Raw genomic sequence first — 20,926 nt, forward strand, 5'->3', positions numbered from 1 at the left:
CCAGCACCAAATGCCAAGTGGCCTGGGAGAAGTGTTGCCCACCTATGCAGCAGGGAACAGGCAGACGGACCTTGACAATGGCTGTGGCCTCTGCACTGGCCTTTGAGCTGGCTCCGGGGAACTCCTGGGAAGAACTATCTTAAGCAATCACCCATGGATAAGATGCCAAAGAAGGTCTAGGTTTCCAGCAGAGAAGTTCCAGGACTTTGTCCACTGGACACACTGGCAAGACTAAGAGAAACAGTCTGACTTTATTCATATCACTCTCCTCCCAAGTCAGCACTGCTTAAGGACACAAGAGATCTTCTGAGCCTACAATCTCTTCTACAGGGGAAGTAAGAGCAAGGGACTGAGCACTCAGCTTCCCCAGCTATGTGAGATGCTGGCAAAGAGGCTCATTTCTGTTCGGCCCTATCCAGAACACAGAATTATGAGCAGCTTCACCAAGTGGGAAGAGGCTGGGAGAGCAGCAGACAGTGCTCTTCTGGCATTTAAGGAAGGCAGATCCTACTTACTGCATCAAGAAGCTCACCTAAGAGCCACCCAGGACATCTCATTCACAGATCCCCCCCAGATGGCTCATGGGCACCCTACAGTGCTCTACACACCTTTACCCACATAAACCTGCACACATTGGCTGGCTCCCAGTATACAATCCTGATAATGGCAGGAAGAGTGAACTTCACCAATGGCTAATGAGGACATACAGAAAGCCAGTCCACATCCGTGGGCCAGAAACAGACAAAAATTTGAGCTGTAGTGCCACTTTGGAAAAAACAAAAAACAGAGGCCTGTCAGCACCCAGCCTGGGGCACTGTAGAATCAAGAGGAGTTAAACAAGCTTCAGAAATCTGCACAAGAGGGAACAATAGCATAGAGTAGGGGTACCCACAGATGTTCTGAGAAAGCCTCAGAATTCCTAACAAGGATGGAATGAAAGGTATTTTTCTCCCAAAGCAGAGAGCAAAGACTGGGAGAAGTGACTACTTCTGGTAACAACATAAAAATGCAACAAATATAAAAATTATTCAAGAAACTATAACATTACCTAAGGATCACAGTAATCCTCCAGTAACCAATCTTGAAGACATGAAAATCTGCAATTTACACAATAAGGAATTCAAAATAGCTGTTACACAGGGAAACTCAATGAGCTACAAGACACAGAAAGACAATTCAGTAAAATGAAGAAAACAATACACAGACAAAATTAGAATTTTAACAAAGAGAGAGAGAGCATAAAAAAGAACCAAACAGAAATTCTGGAACTGAAGAATATAATGAATGAAATAAAAAACAATATAACATTAACATCAGAGTGAAAGCAAGTAAAGGAAAAAAATCTACAAGTTAAAAGAAATTCTGCAATTATACAGTCAGAGGGCATCAGAGAAAAAAGAAATTAAAGAAACTTAACTCTACAATGACAAGAGTATTCAGATGAAGCATGAGAGAGCCCTCAACCATGAATTTTGTAGCAATGACCTCCACACTCAAAGAGAACACAGAGTCACTAGAATTCCCCTCTAAAGATGATGCAGTTTACACATGAAACTCCATCTTTCTGTTTTTCAATATAAAGAATATGCTGATGAAAAGCAAAAAAAAAAAAAAGTTTTAAAAGTAACTAAGGCTGTAATAATTTGCTATTAAATATACATGGTAAAGAATCTGCCTGCAATGCAGCAGACCTGGGTTCAATCCCTGGGTTGGGAAGATCCCCTGGAGGAGGGCAGGGCAACCCACTCCAGTATTCTTGCCTGGAGAACCCCCATGGACAGAGGAGCCTGATGGGCTATTCCATAGAGTCACAAAGAGTCAAATACGACTGAGCAACTAAGCACAGCACAGCACTTACAATATAGAATTAAATTGTGATGTCCAAAATAAAAAGGAGGAGGGAACGAAAGTAGTTTTTATAAGTGATCAAAGTTAAAGCATCAACATAAAAGAGACTGTTAGTATCTACAAAATATTTTATGTAAGACTCGTAGTGACCACAAAACAAAAATCTACAGTAGGTTCACGAATGATAAAGAGAAAGTAACCAAAGCATACCATTATGGAAAATCATCAGTTCACAAAGGGAGGCAGCAAGAGAGGAAGAAAAACACAGGAAATACAAATCAGCCTCAAATAACTAATGAAATGGTATTATATGTCCCTTACCTATCAATAATCACTGTTACTGTATTAAATTCTCCAATCAAAAGGTATAAAATGGCTGGACAGATTAAAAAATAAGACCCAACTATATAAGCCTACTTATTGTTGCTTTAAGAATACAAAAAGACTCAAAAGTGAAAGAGAGGATAAAAAAGATACACTATTCAAGGGGAAACCAGAAGAGAGCAGAGGAAGCTATAGTAGTGTTCAGTTGTCTTAACTTTGTTTGAAACAATTTTAATAGACCATATTGTGACAGTTGTCCCATCAGCAAGGATTTCTTAAAAAACTTATCAATATTGGTGAGTTTTTGCATAGCCACTTTAATACTGAAGATGGGAGGAAAAAAGCAACCTTTCTGACGTAATTATGCTTTATTCAGAAAGGTAAAAACACAACTGAAACTCAAAAGAAGATTTGTGCAGTGTATGGAGAATGTGGAATGTGCCATGACTGTGTGTCAAAAGTGGTTTGCAAAATTTTGTGCTGGAGATTTCTCACCAGACAATTCTCCACAGTTGGGTAGACCAGTTGAAGCTGACAGCAATCAAATTAAGACATAAATTGAGAAAGGGAAATAGCTGACATACTAAAAATATCCAAATCAAGCATTGAAAATCATTTTGCACCAGCTTGATTACATTAATTGCTTTGATGTTTGGGTTCCACACAAGTGAATAAAACCTTCTTGACTATATTTCTGCATGTGATTCTCTATTTGTAATGAAAACATTCCGCTTTTAAAACAAATTGTGACAGGTGATAAAAAGTGGATATTACACAATAATGTGGAATGGAAGAGATCAAGGAATCACCACCAACCACACCAAAGGCCAGTCTTCATCCAAAAAAGGTGAGATTGTATATACAGTGGGATTAGAAGGGAGTCCTCTATTATGAGCTCCTTCCAGCAAACCAAACAGTTAATTCTAACAAGTACTATTCCCAATTAGACCAATTGAAAGTAGCAGTCAACAAAAAGCATCCAAATTAGTCAAGAGAAAATGCATAATCTTCCACTAGGATAATGCAAGGCCACGAGTTTCTTTAATGACCAGGCAAAAACTATTGTAGTTTGACTGGAAAGTTCTGGTTCATCTGCTGGATTCTCCAGACATTGCACCTTCGGATTTCCATTTATTTCAGTCTTTGCAAAATTTTCTTAATGAAAAAAGTCTCCATTTCCTGAAAGGCTATAAAAGGCACCTGGAACAGTTCCTTGCTCAAAACAATAAAAAGTTTTGGGAAGATGGAATCATGAAGTTGCCTCAAAAATGGCAGAAGGTAGTGGAACAAAATGGTAAATATGCTGTTCAATAAAGTTCTCAGTGAAAATGAAAACATGGTTTGTATTTTTACTTAAAAACCAAAGGAACTTTCTGACCAGCCCAATAACCATTACTATTTGCAAATGACATGATTTTATGTGTAAAAAACTGTAAAGATTGCACTAAAAAATTATTAGGAATAATAAACAAATGCAGTAAAACTATAAGATATAAAAACATATAAAATATGTTGCATTTCTATATGCTAAGCACAAAGAGAAATTAACATTTATAATCACAACAAAAACAATAGAACACCTAGGAACAAATTTAACCAGGTGGGTGAATGACCTGTAACACAGTGAAAACTGTAAGATTGTTGAAAAAACTGAAGAAGACACAAATAAATGGAAAGATATTTCATGCTCACAGATTGGAAAAATTAACCCTGTTAAAACATTTGTATTACCTAAGGCAATTTATATTACAGATGCAATGCAGTCCCTATTGAAATCTCAAGAACATTTTTCATAGAAATCGAACAAAAATTCTGAATTTATACAAAAGACCCTAAATAGCCAAAACAATCCTGAGAAAAACAACAAAGCTGGAGGTATCATACTTCCTAACTTCCAATTATATTACAAAGCCATAGTAATCCAAACAGCATGGCACTGGCAGGAAAACAGATACATAGATCAATGGAACAAGAAATAACAGCCCAGAAACAAAATCAAATATATAGGGACAGTTTATGACAAAGGGGCAAAAAACATACAATGGAACAATGATAGTTTCTTCAACAAATGGCGTTGGGAAAAATGAACAGCCACATGCAAAAAAAAAGAAAGAAACTAAACCACTGTCTCATACCATATACAAAAATTAACTCAAAATGAATCAAAAACTTTAATGTAAAACCTGAAACCCCAAAACTCCAAGAAAAAAGAAAGGCAATATGCTCATTAACATTGGTCTTAGCAATATTTTTCTAGATATGTCTACTCAGGCAAGGAAAACAGAAGTAAAAAGAAACAAATGGGATTATATCAAACGAAAAAAGCTTCTGCACAGCAAAAAAAAAAGAAAAGAAGTCACTAAAATGAAAAAACTACCTACAAAATGAGAGATATTTGCAAATAATATCCAATAAGAGATTAATATGCAAAATATATATAAAGATCTCAAACAACTCAAAACACCACCACCAACAACAAAAACAACCTGATTAAAAAATTAGCAGAGACCTGAATAGACATTTTTCCAAAAACATACAGATGGCCAACAGGACATGAAGAGATGTTCAATATCACTAATCATCATGGAATACAAATCAAAACCACAGCGAGCTATCACCACACACTTGCCAAAATGACTACTGTAAAAAAGACAGACAACAAAAAATTCTGGTAAGCATGTGAGATGGTTGGATGGCATCACTGACTCAATGGAGACGAGTTTGCGTAAACTCCGGGAGTTGGTGATGGACAGGGATGCCTGGTGTGCTATAGTCCACAGGGTCGTAAAGAGTCAGACACAATTGAGCAACTGAATTGAATTGATGTGGAGTAAAGGGAATTCTCTTGCACTGTTGGAATGTAAACCGGTGCAGCCACTATGAACAACAGCATGGAGATTCCTCAGAAAAGTTAAGAATAGAACTAGCATATGATTCAATAATTCCACTTTTGGTTATTTATCCAAAGAAAATGAAAATACTAATGCAAAAAAATATATGCACTTCTATGTTCATCATGACACTGTTTACAACGGCCAAGATACAGAAACAACGCAAGTGTCCATCAACAGATGAATGGATAAAGATATGAGATACACACACACATGCTATAGACTGCTGCTGCTGCTAAGTGACTTCAGTCGTGTCCGACTCTGTGCGACCCCATAGATGGCAGCCCACCAGGCTCCCTCGTCCCTGGGATTCCCCAGGCAAGAACACTGGAGTGGGTTGCCATTTCCTTCTGCAGTGCATGAAAGTGAAAAATGAAAGTGAAGTCACTCAGTCGTGTCCGACTCTTAGCGACCCCATGGACTGCAGCCTACCAGGCTCCTCCATTCATGGGATTTTCCAGGCAAGAGTAGACTGCTACTCAGCCATAAAAAGAAGATGAAATCTTGCCATTTGTGACAACATGGATGGACCTTGAAGTTAATAAGTTAAGTGAAATAAGTCAGATGGAACAGGACAAATACCACAGGATTCCACTTATATGTTAAAGATAAAAATCTAATAAACAAGCAAAGCAAAATAAATGAACAAACCAAACAAAAACAAACATGTAACAAAGTAGTGGATACTGGAGGGGAAGAAATGACTAAATAGGATCAACTGTATAGTGATGGATGGAAACTAAATTTTTGGTGAGCAAGTTGTAGGGCACACAGAAGTAGAAATAAAATGTTGTACACAAGAAACTTATATAATGTTATAAATCAATGTTACCTTAATAAAATTATATATATTAAGTTAAATTAAATGAGAGGAAGGGAGAAAATGAAAATAAACCGAATGATGAGAAAAACAAAAAAGTGAAAGGCTAAAAACAACTGGTGCTAAACTGGGTGTGCATAAAACCTGAGAGGGAAATTATAGAATCTAGGATTCTGTACCCAGATAAAAGAGTAATTATAAACAATGCATTCATTATCAGTATGGTTTCTAATGAAATGATAGCTCAGATCTCCAAGCAGATGAATCAAATGTCTTGTGTTTCATTCAAAGAAATGAAAAAAGTTGGTAAATAAATATACTCTTACTGTTTTAAATTGTTTCAGAAACAGATTTTGATTCCTTGCCTTAACATTTATTTTCAATAAACTAACCACCATGTTGTCAGGAAGCATTTAACAGGAGGCTTCCTGTGTGCTGTTTCCGATCTGTCAGGAAACCTTTGGCCCTTATTAATTCCTGAATATTCAGGAATTAAGAGGAGAGGCACGCCTTTCCCAGGGCTGAGGAATCCAGGCATTTCCTTTGTTAGTTTCTCATTACGGTGATAAGTACCCTCTTCTCTCCTTAATAGGGATAGCCTTGTGTTTTGTAAGTCTGGAATTTTAATCTTTATCTTTGCTGAGAATAACTACTTGTAAGACAGTATATATGCCCACACCATGTTGATTAAAACACCTTTGCTCCATCAGAGCTTTGGTCCCCGTGTCTTTCTTTCTTCCTTCCTTTCTTTCTCTCTCTCTATTTCTGGCTGATGCCCTGGAGCGTGAAAGCCGGCTGCTTAACCCAGGGAATATTAGCCTCTTTCCTACTTTCACTTTCTCATCGTCAACTCCAGACCACGAGGTTCCAGTCCATTAAACCAACACCATGTTACTGTTTGCAATAAAGGTCCTTCACTGTATTTACATGTCTCATTATTATCTTTAAATAAAGATTTTAAAATATTTCCCTATATCTTTAATATCAGACTTTGCCATTCTGTTTATTACATTTCTTATTGCATTCCCACCTTTAGCCTAAACAATTAAACACATGACATACATTAGGCTATGCATCATGCCCTGACAAGCATACATCATATATATGCAACAGCTTTTATCTGGAACATAAATCACATAAGTACTACCACTGCATGATAAAGATAAATTATTTTTCAATTTAATAGTTAATAGACCAGCTAAAGATCAGTGATACATTCACAAAATTGAAAAATAAACTATATTTGCAAAGATAAAAAAGTGATCTGGTTTCTAAATTTTTAAAATGGTAAGTATCTAAATATTTCACCACCACCACCAGCTATATTAATAAAAATCCTGGTGGCTCAGCTGGTAAAGAATCCACCTGCAACGCAGGAGACCTGGGTTCGATCCCTGGGTTGGGAAGACACCCTGGAGAAGGGAAAGGCTACCCACTCCAGTATTCTGGCCTATGAGAATTCCATAGACTGTATAATCCATGCGGTCGCAAAGAGTCAGACACAACTGAGTGACTTTCACTTTCAATAATAAGGGGAGGTAAGGAAAGCATAGTGTTGCAGTCAGATGAGAAACACCAGAGAATGTTTACCTTCCGATTCTGATCATAAGCAGAGTCAATTCCCAAAATGCTATTCACTTCCACATATGGATATTTCTTCTCCAGGACAGTGACCACATGTTCAACTTTCAGTCTTTCTCCAGTCCTTACTTTGTTATACATCTAAAGAAAGAAAAACCAAGTAACCAACTACACTTTCAAATCCAAATTTCAGAGTACTTATTACAAAAGATTTCAAAATGCAGAGGGAAAAAAAAACAATAGCTATTTCTCTTAAAGAGCAAATGGGACATATTAGCAATTCTCCCTTTTCTGTATACTTCCTTAGGCCTTCTTAAGTTAGAAACTATATATTCGTAAAATAACTCAGTCAGTTCATACTCACATTAAAAGTCCAAAATGCAAAAATCTGTTAATTTTTAAAAAATCTGAATACTTATAAGTAATCCTTGAAATAATGTCTATGATGTTTAAGGGGAAAAGAGTTTCAAAATATGTATGGCATAATCCCTGTTTGTAAAAGGCAGACATAAAACAAACAACAAAACTGTGTCTGTGCATATAGTTAAGCATATGTAGGATATACTAAGCAAGCTTTTAATAGTGGCTGCCTTCAGGGAGCAGAATTAAGGAGAGGAGAGAAGAGATTTTTAACTGACGTTGCAATATTATTTTTAAAAAATTTTAATAACAAACATATTCTTTTTCCTTTTGTGACTAAAAAGAAGAAGAAAACTCACTATCCTTTCCCTCATACACATAGCTATGAGGGGAAAAAACTTTAAAAAGCAGACTTTAAACCCCTTATCCTCAGTAACTTCACACGAACCTGTTTCATTCTCCACAGCCTACTGCTAATCATGGGTCCACCCTTATTTCTTACAGAGGTCACAGCAACAGCTCATCAACTACTACTTCTGCCACTTTCTCCACCCTTCATCAGATCCATCTCCATTATACGCATCAAAATGAGGTTTTTCAGTTGGATTGGAGTTTAACTCTAGACCCGGATACCTGTTACCCAGCCTAATGGGCTCAATGACTAGGTTCCCTTCTCCACTCTGCACTCACAATATTCCGTTCAAGTCATGCTAACAACTTGGAGTCACTACCTCTGATCTGCAGTCATTGTTCACTGACTCCTGTTTGTTCGCCTGTGCAGAGCTGAGACAACTTTACACTCCACAAGAACACCCTCACTCCAAGTGCAGTGAGGTCTTCATGCTGCTGCAGCCAGCGGCGCTACACAGAACCAAACCACCTCTGTGGAGGTGTCCCCCAATAGATCGTAAGGTGTTGGAGGATGGGGGAGACCTTACTCTTCTTTGTAAAGGGTGCATCTTTAATAAAGCTTGGCCAAATACATAAAGGAACACTTCAATTAATTAAAAAAAAGCCCCTGACTGAATCTCTAAACAATAGACAAAACAAGCATAATAAACAGCAGGCTGCCACCATGATTACAGGTAAAATAGAAGTGGTGAAAATCAACTGCTTTAAAATAGCTTTTAAATAATTAACACTAATCTGTAAAAAAAACAACTACTACTTATAAACTTTTAATACTCAAAAATAGAAAGAAAAAAAAACAAGGAGAATTCTCTGAACTTGAGCAAGTATCTCAAAATACATAAATATAATTCAGAACATTTCAGAGTTTCCAGCTAAAAATAGAGAAAACAGATAATAAGAATTTTATGACTTGAATATTAAATGGATTCCTAATGAAAATATCATGATGGTCTTAAAAGGAAAAAAAGTTAAGTTTTTTAAACAAGTAGAGAACATCACAGTTACCAAAAGGCATTAATCAGGATTTCAAATTGCCTAAAGGCAGAAGACTAAGATATATTAATGTATTTAGTATCTAAGGAATTAGTATCTAAGGAATCTTAGCTGAAATCTCAACAATCTATTATTAACATTTATTAATATTAGTGTATCAATAAAGGCAACTCCTAACATATAAAATGCATAAAGTTTGTGAATAATTTACCTTGTTCTCGTTCCAGAAACATAGAATCCCCTTACCACATACTGTTTCTGAGAGTAAGTTAGATTTTTAGAAATTATTCACCATTTTGAACAAAAACATACATGTGTCAGAATTTGGAAGGCATGATAATCATCCACTTCTTGTGCAACATAGTTATACGCTCTCAGAATAGCCACTCCAGCATCTTGCATCCCATCAACATCTTCAGAGTCGTTAACTACAAAGATTAAACCAAGTCTGGGGGGAGAAAGGGATGAGCAAAAAGAAGCAAATGAAACATCTCAAAGAATGAAACCAGCCAAAAAAAGGAAAGGCATCGTCTTACAAAACACAGTTCACATCATTCTTTAACATGGTTGGCAAAGGCATTCGTCACTTAAGAATAAAAAAAGCAAGTTCCCAAAGGTGGCTTAGACTATAACTATTGAAGCAAGTTGTTTCAAGATCATGAAATGAGACCATCACTAACATATAAGGTATTGCTATAGTTTTAGATGGAGATTTCGTTCTGTTTTTAAATCAAAATTAGAAGTGAAAATTCTCAGAATGTGAAAACATACATGGGTGGGGTGGATTTTGAGATTCACCCCAGCAATATGAACATCATAGGCAAATGGAAAGCATTAAAATTTTTACTACTGTCATTAAGTAAAAAGCTATACCCAAAGTTAATTACATTTTAAAACTTAAAGGAACAAACCACAAAGAGACACCATCACACATTTACAGATTGGCAAAAAAAATATGCATTGGTGATTATAGAGGCCACTAGGCTCCATCTCAGAGCAAAAGCAATGAAAAACGGCCAGTCTTTAACTAAAATGGATCACAGACATAAATGTAAAACACAAAATTGTAAAACTCATAGAAAATAACACAGGATAAAATTAGGTGATCCTGGGTTTGGCAATAATTTCTTGGGTCTAACCCCAAAAGCATCACCCACAACAAAAAGAACTGGGTATGCTGGACTCCATTTAAATTAAAAATTTCTGTTCTGCAAAAGAAACTGCTAAGAGACTGAAGATAAGCCACAGACTAGCTGAGAATCTGTGCAGAACACACATCTGATAAAGGACTGATAGGCAGAATACCCTAAAGCTCTTAAAACTAATAATTTAAAAAAAGTTAAACTGGGCAAAAGATCTGAACAAGCACCTCATCAAACAAGACATACAGTCAGCAAAAAAGCATATTACAAGACATTCAAGGACTTTCGTGGTGGCCCAGCAATTAAGAATTCAGCTGTCAATGCAGGGACACAGGTTTGACCCCTGGTCAGGTAAGATCCCGCACGCCACAGGACAACTAAGCCCTTGCAGCACAACTACTGAGCCGGTGCTCCAGAGCCCATGTTCCACAGCAAGATGACCCAGCACGTTGAGAACCCACGCACCACAACCAGAAAGGAGCCCCCACCTGCCACAACTAAAGAAAGAAGGGTGCAGTGACAAAGACCCAGTGCAGCCAAAAATAAATAAATACATTTTACAGAACTGTTTTTTAAAAGATGCTCAAAGTCACGGTCATTAGGGAATTTCACATTAAAACCGTGATGAGATACCACCACACACCGATGAGAATGGATAAAATCCAAAACACAAAATTCTGGAAAAGATGTAGAGCAATAGGAACCCTCATGTTGCTGGTGAGAATGTGAAACGATACGACCATTTCAAACATAATGTGGCAGCTTCTCCAAACACTAAATACACTTTTACTGTAAGGTAAAGCAATCATACTTAGTATTTACTTAAATGCGATGAAAACTTATATCCATACAAAAACCTGCATACAAATACTTGTAGCAGTTTTACTCATAACTGCCCTAACCTGGAAACAACAAAGATGTTTGTTAACATGTAAATGGATTGAAAAACTATAGGACATCCATATAATGGAATATTACTCAGTGATAAAAAGAAATGAGGTATCAAGTCACAAAAAAGCATGGACAAAACTTAAAAGCATACTGTACTGCTAAGTGAAAGAAGCCAATCTGAAAATGGTTTATACATTATGATTCGGGAAAAGACAAAAACTACAGAGACAGTAACAAGATCGGTGTGGGCAGGGATTGGGAGAGAGGTAGGGAGGAACGAACAGGTGACACAAAAGAGATTTTTAGGGCAGTGAAACTAATCTATGATACTGTTGCAAAATAATGGTGGAGACATGTCATTACACATTTGTAAAAATTCCCAAAATGTACAACACAAACAGTGAACCCGGATATAAGCTATGGACTTTCATTAATAAGAATGCAGCAACATCAGTTCTTTAATCAACACTGCTCTAAAAAATACACAAAGTCTATTCATTTTTTTTAAAGTACAGCTTAAATAGAAGAAAACATAAACATATTTCAAACATCATGCTCTCAGAATGTATGTGCAAATTTTGTGTATCCAAAGATAACATGGTTGAGAGGGTTTGTTTTTAGATTAAAAATTGTCTTTGTTTTTTTTTAAATCTCTCTTATGACAGAAATCCCATGAGTAAGCTCCAGGCAGGAAGGACCTAAATATTATTTTTATGAAAATAAAAATAAGGGAGAGAACCCAATTATCTCCTCACTAAGTAGCAATACTTCCCTTTCCCAGGTGTTCAATTTCTAAAAAGGGCATTAGAGTCATTCTGTTAACTAAGCCCCCAAATTCAGACTTTGGGTTCTTCCAGGCCCAGTCCCTCATCAAGGACCAGCAAGAAGGCTCTCAGATTCGTTCTCTCCTCTCCTCACTGAACTGCCAAGAACCCAGCCACCACATCAACGCAACAAAGGAAAACAACTGCTGGTCTGCCTCTCCCCCGACTATTCACAACACGCCTGTGAGGCCAATGTCTTCTTTTTATCTACCCTTGCCATCCGAAGACCATATTCCTTGTTCCTGTCTCTCAATCCAATTCAGTCAATTTTTAACTAGTGCCTACTGTGTGCCATGAGCCAACTTCTCTTTGCTCTTATTAGTCAGTTCAGTCGCTCAGTCGTGTCCGACTCTTTGCGACCCCATGAACCGCAGCACACCAGGCCTCCCAGTCCATATCCAACTCCCAGAGCCTATTCAAACTCATGTCCATTGAGTCAGTGATGCCATCCAACCCCCTCATCCTCTGACGTCCCCTTCTCCTCCCGCCTTCAACCTTTCCTAGCATCAGGGTCTTTAATGAGTCAGCTCTTCGCATCAGGTGGCCAAAGTATTGGAGTTTCAGCTTCAGCATCAGTCCTTCCAATGAACACCCAGGACTGATCTCCTTTAGGATGGACTGGTTGGATCTCCTTGCTGTCCAAGGGACTCTCAAGAGTCTTCTCCAACACCACTGTTCAAAAGCATCAATTCTTCAGTGCTCAGCTTTCTTTACAGTCCAACTCTCACATCCATACATGACTACTCTTATATTTCCCTTTTAATCAAACATAGCTCTGGCTGTAATCCGCCACTGAGCCAGGTAGTATTCATGTTTACATTAAAAATTTCATTAAACTCAAAACCTCTGCTTTTCCATCAGTGAAAACCCACCTTTTTCTTCAAAGTCTACTTAAATCCAACTTTGCCATGAAACCTTTGTCCTTCCCAAATAACTGTCTATAGTCTTTTGTTTCCCTGAAATTCCAAAGAAGTTATAACTAGTAAGGATATAACTCAGCCCTTAATCAAGTATCTTACAGGGAAGTAGGCACAGCATTTTTTCCAAGAGGGTAGAAATGTGCCTTATATACCACTCACAGCATTTAGCTCAGTGCTGAGTATGGAACACACAATAACATTTGTTAACTAAAGCACTCTTTTCTTCTTTATTTTCATGTTTTCTAAGAATTCAACTTTTATCAACTCATAAAATTATCAGATATTATTTAGAATGTGAGTGAAAATACCTTAACCTTTATATGTAAAACCTTAAAACATTGTTCTTAAAAGGCACAGTGGAAACTCAGCCATTTAATACTCCGTTGGCAGATTTGGTAAAATCTATTTAGTGAAATAACTGTGTCTGTTTGCATCTATAAAAAGCTGTGTATACATTTAGTTCTGAATCTAACAAAAGTTCTTGGCAAAGCTTCTTATCTCTGCCAAAAGTGGAGGTAGGCTTTGTGATGTGGACACTTCTGTAGGAAAATTCCCTTCCATTGGGAAATAAACTGAAATCACATGCTATTTTTACATGGGCTATTTACTAATAACTCAATGACAGTAAGATTCTATTCATCAAGTTCTCTACCCCAAAATACACTGGCTTCATACTGAGCTAAAGATAAAACTGTCATTAATGATCCCCACAATTAATTATCCTAAAGTTCAGTAGTACCAGATTTGCATTTAAGAATGACAAACAGGCCCCCGCCGGCTGTGCGCGCGCTGGCCGGGCAGCATGGCGGCGGCGGCGGGCTATAAAAAAAAAAAAAAAAAAAAGAATGACAAACAAAACCTCAACTGTTATATTATCAAATCAACAATGATGTTACCTTAGTGGTATATGATTACTGAGGAACATCTCAGCTGTGTTAATCAACTCTGCAGTGCTTTCGTGAGTAGGATCAACTATGAAAACCTATAGGAAGAGGGAAAGGAAAACATGAAATGACATTTACTCAAATGTCACTGGGTCAGTAAAAATGCCTTAGTCTTTTTATTGGGTTGGCCGTTTTTCTCCAGCTACTTTTGAACGTTATAAAAAAGAAATTATACAAATAGCAGTTATCCTCCCTCTGTATTCAAAGAACATGGTACTCAAAGACTAAATTATTTTCTCGTGATTTTACGCTAACATGAAAACTACATCCAGATGCCTTATTTCTATTCTTCACTACTTAACAATACATATTTTATTAATCCTTCCCCTTTAGAAAACAGAGATTAGCTTCTTGGGTATTCATTTCAAAGGGCAGAACCCAATTTTTTGACCACAATAATAGGTATCATGTATTAAGCTCTCATGATGTGCTTTAAAAACTAATAGCTATCTCACTGAATCAAATAAAGTTCTCATTTAATAAATTATTTCATATTCCAAGAAAAAAAAAGAGACTGAAATTTTGACTAGGAAGGAAAAAAAGGGGTTTTAAGAGTGACGGAAGTACAGAAGATAATTTCCCTAAAAAGTTCTGAGGAAGCCAACCTCGGCCCTCACCTGCCCAATCTCTTCAGGAGCTGCATGAGGGAAGAGAAAGACATGAGATGGGGAAAGAGGGCCAACTAAGAACCTCTATCTCTCTAAAGCAGTGGAATAAGGATAAAAAGTAGGAGCTGGCAAAGATTTATTTAAGAGAATGAACTATCAAATTTTATGGATTAAGCTATTTAAGAAAAATGTTAGATATATTTATCTTCTGAGTGAAAAAGGAAAACTATCTTAAAACTCAAGACAATCTAAACCTTCAACTTAAAGATGAGGAGCATCCCTTATTATGTGGACATTTCACAGCCCTACAATCAATGAATACATTTCCAAACCCTTTCCGTTTGAACATAGAGCTAGAAAGAGAGCATATTTAGTGGTGGTAGTGGGGGGCGGGAGCGAGGCAGAGAAGCAACTAGTAAAGGAGAGAAGTGAACATTGTAGATATGATAGAAAAGGAAGAAGGGAAGGGAGAAATAGAGATCATGGTCCAGCAAAGAAGTTTCACTTACCATGTTGTGCAAGTTCTTCCTGATCTGTCGGATTACACCAGGAAAGGTGGGGCGAAGCAATTCTTGTAGACTAGAAGGCCATGAATTGTATCTGCTATCAACTTCCAGGTTGTTGATCCACTACAAAAAAAAGAACACACATGGCGTATATACTTTAGTTACCACCAGTGAAATTTGCAAAAACAACAGTAAGACTTTATTTCAAGAATAATCACGTAGGAAAAGACCATTTTCAAAAATATAAAGATCAAGTAGAAAAATGAATGACTAGGACTTCCCTGTGGTCCAGTGGTAATGTCCCCAGTGCAGAGAGCACAGGTTCAATCTCTAGTCCAGGAAGATCCCACACGCTGTGAGCCAACTAAGCCTATGTGCCACAACTGCTGAAGCCCACAAGCGTAGAGCCTGTGCCCCACAACAAGAGAAGCCACTGCAAGGGGACAGCCACACACGGCAGCTAGGAAGTAGCCCTGCTCTCGGTAACTGGAGAAAGGCCACATGCAGCAATCAAGACTCAGCACCACCAAAAATAAATCAATAATTTTGTTTAAGTGACTAAAATACAAGCCACAGAATATAAGGAGGTATGTGCAACTTACAAAATCAATAAAGGACTAGTGTCAAGAACATCTACAGAAATCTAACAAATCAATTTAAAAAGGCAAGAAACATATGAGAAATAGAAATGAGTCAAAAATATGAATAAGGAATTTATAGAGGAAATTTAAATACGCAATTAACACAAGGAAAGATACACACCTTCACTAGTAATCCAAGAAATATAAACTAATAAGCACAATGTAATTTCACTCATATTGTCAATATCCAAGAATAGGCAAAAATATAGAACAATGGGCATTTTCATCCAATTCTGAAGTCTGGAACAGTCACTTTAGAGAAAATGACCTAATAAAGATGAAACTTTTGTTACTATCCTACCACTAAGTACTGCAGCTCTAGGTATCTATCCCACAAGTCTACCCACTCCAGTATTCTGGCCTGGAGAATTCCATGGACTCTAGAGTCCATGGGGTCACAAGAAGTTGGACATGACTGAGCAACTTTCACTTCACTTCACTTCAAAGATGAAACTTTTGCTATTATCCAAGTACTGCAGCTCTAGGTATCTATCCCAAATATTAAATTCTCAAATGTACAAAGAGAGGTACAAAGGGGCCATAACAATACTGCTCAAAACAGTAAAAAATTAGAAACAACTAAATTTTCATCAAAAATGAATGAATTAAATGGTACATAATATCTGTACAAAAGAGCAGGGTGGGAAAGTATGTGAATAATACTTTGTTCAGGTAAATAAAGAGTATTTCTGGAAGGATATACAATGAATTGATAAAGCCTGTTTCTTCTAGGAAGAAAAACTGGACATCTCGGTGAAGAGTTTTTTCAACACACACTCTTTTGTACATCTTAAATTCCACATTGTGAATTTATAAAAGATATTTTTTTAAAATAAGAAAAATATAAAAGATGATATGATAAACGAGACCTGTATGTATCAAGCAGATAAGTCTTGAAAAAATTGCTGAGTAACTCATTTTTTTTTCATTTGATGAAGGATACTGAGATATGGCATTTTTCAAAATTTTAAAAACATATGACAGGGAAGAAAATGATCAAATAAGTGACAGGAGGGATACATGCCCACTTCAAAAGATGAATTATCTGCAGGGAGGAGAGGGGTGGAACTAGGAAGAGATATAAAGAGGGCTTTGACCGAAACTTTTTTTCTTCCAAGAAAACATGAAATGATTAAACTAACATTTACTAAGTATGGCAATGGGTCCTATATTGTTAATTATGTCAATTTCTTTACTCTGTAATGAAAAAAATTCTACAGAAAAACAAATCACGTAACAGTATTCATCAACATAACAGTTATAACACCAAGTAAGAATTCAAGTAGGAAACACCTACATTCTGTATTACTCCCCTTTCCAAAAAATTTCCCTAAACTAAATGCAGGACAGACACCAAGAAAAAGGGCCTGGAGAGCTAAAGGTGCGGGTACGTCTCTACTGCTTGTATCACTTTCACCACAACTACCCGAGGCAGCTCTAATCCCTCTAGTCTCTTATATCTGAGGAGACAAAGGCCCAGAGACATCATATAGAAGATATTAATCTATATAAATCATTCAGTATTGAAGTCTTTTCTTAAAGAGGCTTGGTAGCTAAAATAATATTTTTAAACAAAATCACACAAGACCAGCATGCAACTAAAAACTAAACACTTTCCCAAGAGATGCTCAGCTGATTCCTAAGGAGATATAAAATTCGAAAAATCACCATCTTAACCACATTAAACCAAATGACTCAACTTTCTGGAGCATTTAAGAGCCTACTTTATTATACACACATATGCCATATAAGCAGTTGTTGCAAATCTTTGATGCCAATGAAAGAGATGACAGGAATAACTTATCTTTCATAGAAGACAGATGCAAAATCCATAATAAAATAATTGGCCAAATCCCCCCCTGGACACTCACAGAATACCTACCGAAATAGCAGGGCTCCTGATGTCCACAGCATAGTCGGCCTCAGAGGGCTGTATATTCAGTTTCAAGACATTATGCAGAGAAAGGCCTTCTATTCCCAGTCTATGTAGACCCTCCATCACTCGAGCTTCATTCCTCAATATGTCAAACAGACTGGGGGAAAAAAACAGTATTTAGGAAAAAAGGCTCTAAAAAAAAAATTCTCACCATGAAAAAATTCATCAGTTCAAACTCAATGCCCCATCACACTAGTTGAGAAACCAAAAGAGGAGGTTCTTCCCTTGCTTCATTTTGTCCAAATATGCAGAACACAGTGGGTAAGACTTGCTTCTTGGTTGATACTTATTTATACTTACCAATGTATACATTGTGTAGAGATTAACTACACACACACAATTTGAGGATGAAATAATCCTAAATCTGGATTTTACACTGAATGTTTTTAAAAACACTAAAGTAATCTCCCTGTGATATTTCTTATAACTGTACATGAACCTACAACTATCTGAAAATAATTTAGTAACACCAAAAAATATACTAAATAACATATGTTTCAATATCAGTATCAATTCCCACAAGGCCCACATACATATGATCATAGAAAAAGGTCTGGAGGAATTCACACCCAACTTAAAAGGTTTGCAGGGTAAGGAAGATTAAATAAGATGAAATGAAGACTTTACTGTTTAGTTCCTTTATCTTTGCATTATTGAAAAGTGTTTACAAAAAGCTAGTACACAGTTTGTAATAGTATGGAAAATTAAAGTTTTTTTAAATATGAAATAAAAACAAGGGCAGTCTTTTAATGTGTTCTTTACCAATTTTTTACTAGGTCTGAAAGCACATAAAAGCCTGATTAAATTAACATGAAAAGTATCTTACTGTGGAAACTGCTTCTTCTGAAGCATTAACCAACCATAGCTTTTGTTTTCACTATTATAAAACCTTAGTGTCAACTATGTCACTTTTAACTTCAAAGATAAAATCAGAATTCCACTTGTCTTCCACACCCACCCACCCCAAAATTTATGGGGACAATTTAGAGAAATTTAATCCTAAACCACATTTTAACAAAAAGATAGGTATTCAAATAATAGACACTTGGACCTTAAATGTCCAAGGTATCAGATGTACATTATGATAAAAAATGGCCAAGTATCATTCTGCCCATCCCAGCCAGAATAGGGACTACCTAAATGCATTCACTGGGCTGATAAGTCATCAGGTTTTGCAACATGTCACATCAAAGAGGGACAACAGTCTGGACATATCATAAGCAGCCACACATCATTAAAACTTTTCAGAGTGAAAAATATTTATCCATACCTGAATATATCTTGTGTCTCTAAATCAATATGAAGTCCATTGATGAATAGTGCTGAATCTCCAGGCTGTAATCCTAAAGTTCCCTTGAAATACTGAAATATTAAAAATCTATTAAGGAGTAGGAAGAGAATGTTTAACAAAAATTTCCACATTTCTGGCTTTATGTACAAATATTGACAATGATTATTACACTGTTTCCTACAATGTTGGGGTAGGGAGGGTATTCAATAAGCCAAGTGCTGAGATTTACTTTTCTGCTACCCTTGCCTGTCTGTGATGCTAGTCAAGGTTGAGCCAGCAGTCACTAACAGCTGGCCTTCTGGATGAAGTCCAGGGATCTGATCCAAAAGGGTTTCAAAACCCTATACCTCCCTTAAACCTCCAAACTAAGGCATACCAAGATACTGAGTCGCTGAGCTAAGGGTGGCACCTATATGCACCCAAGCTCTCTAAGGCCTGGCCTTTAGGGGGCCCTCCAACTGATGCTCACAGTCATGGTGGAACACACATGACTGACTGCACAGCCCTGCAGCCTTCAGAACTGCCTAACCCATTGGAAACACTGCTTTGATACCATATCTTAGCTTCTATTGACTTCTATCCTTTCCATTCAATTCTTTCTCTCCAAGAAAACTGGAACGGTTAATCATATATTCGACACCACACAGTAAAGAAGAAAAGGAACAAATCAGATACTAGGGACAGAACTTGGATCCCTTAAGCTCTCCCAGGGCTGGGGGTGAGCAGCAGGGACCGCTGGGCTCCCTTCATGACCCCGCAGTCAGTGGACCAAGAGAAATTAACTCTAAGATCTAGCACTGTGTGGGAAATACACAAGAGAAAACAATGCAGAAGCCACAGCTTTTGCTTCTTTGCCCTGAGAAGATAAATGGTAAGCAAGAGAAGGGTAGATAATAGAAAACTCCATCAACGAGAATCAGAAATTTTCACATGGGAAAGAAAAACTCCACATCTGCTCACTCCCAGGCTGCAAACACAGCATCCTGTGACTGTGGGAAAGACTGACTGGGATCTATGAGAAATGAAACACAGCTGAGGGCAGGGATCCCATGCTGAAAACAGGTGACCGAGTGGAAGTTATCAAATGCTCTGCTCTATTGGGCTTCAACAACTCTGCCAGGCAGAAGATGAGAAGATCCTTTTCTGGAGACTACACAGGTTAAGACGAAAAGTTTAAAGATCTGTCACAGGAGTGCCCTAAGAAATGACCATATCACCTTAGCCTACAGTCACAAAGCTGCATTCTTAGGGATTTCAATCAGATTTTTATTGCCTTGCTCTCCAATACGAGCAGTTAGTGAGAGATCACCAGATATCTCAGAAGAGCCTCCAACATTTAAGACAAAAGAGGCCAAAACAAAAAGAAAGGCAACTTAAAAGGAAACAGACTATGAAAAGAGAAGAAAGCACACACACGAACCACTGATATCTTCAGAAAAGTAACACCATAAAGAGAAGAATCCAATTAACAATAACCTTTGCAAATTAAAAATTTGACAACTAAAGGAAAGAATCTCAACAAATGGTCTGAAAATCCATCCCAGAAAAGTTTAAAAATAAAAGACAAAAGAACTAGAAAACAAGAAATAAAAGATTTTTAATGAGGTCAAACAACTCAAGAAGGTATAACATCTTAAGAGTAAACAGGAGTTCTAGAAAAACAGAAAAGAGAAACCAAAAAGACAAAATGCAAAGAAATAAGTCCAGAAAATTTCCCAAAACTACAGGAAATGATTTTCCAGATTTAAAAGGTCCACAAACCACTAAAAAGTACAAGGACTTTTTTAAAAGGCATTGCTGTTGTTCAGTCGCTAATTCGTGTCCGACTCTGCACCTCCATGGACTGCAGCATATTAGGCTCCTCCATCCTCTACTATTTCACAGAGTTTGGTCAGAATAATGTTCATTGAGTCAGTGATGTCATCTAACCATCTCATCCTCTGCTGCCCTCTTCTCCTTTTGCCTTCAATCTTTCCCAGCATCAGGGTCTTTTCC

The 20,926-nt window shown here is 37.1% G+C and overlaps 1 protein-coding gene across 1 annotated transcript in view; it reads right to left on the reverse strand.

The window, feature by feature from the left end:
• The window catches only part of UGGT1 (UDP-glucose glycoprotein glucosyltransferase 1), a 112,400-nt gene that overhangs the window by 64,490 nt on the left and 26,984 nt on the right, over positions 1-20,926 (reverse strand). The window contains exons 12-17 of the mRNA XM_043487693.1: positions 18,911-19,002; positions 17,587-17,737; positions 15,067-15,186; positions 13,902-13,987; positions 9,541-9,676; positions 7,474-7,605 (exon numbers count right to left, since the gene is read on the reverse strand). Coding sequence (XP_043343628.1) covers positions 7,474-7,605; positions 9,541-9,676; positions 13,902-13,987; positions 15,067-15,186; positions 17,587-17,737; positions 18,911-19,002 — 717 coding nt within the window. The remainder of the gene's footprint in view (positions 1-7,473; positions 7,606-9,540; positions 9,677-13,901; positions 13,988-15,066; positions 15,187-17,586; positions 17,738-18,910; positions 19,003-20,926) is intronic.

This window comes from Cervus canadensis, chromosome 15, assembly GCF_019320065.1.
Source record: "Cervus canadensis isolate Bull #8, Minnesota chromosome 15, ASM1932006v1, whole genome shotgun sequence".
Lineage (NCBI taxonomy): Eukaryota > Metazoa > Chordata > Mammalia > Artiodactyla > Cervidae > Cervus > Cervus canadensis.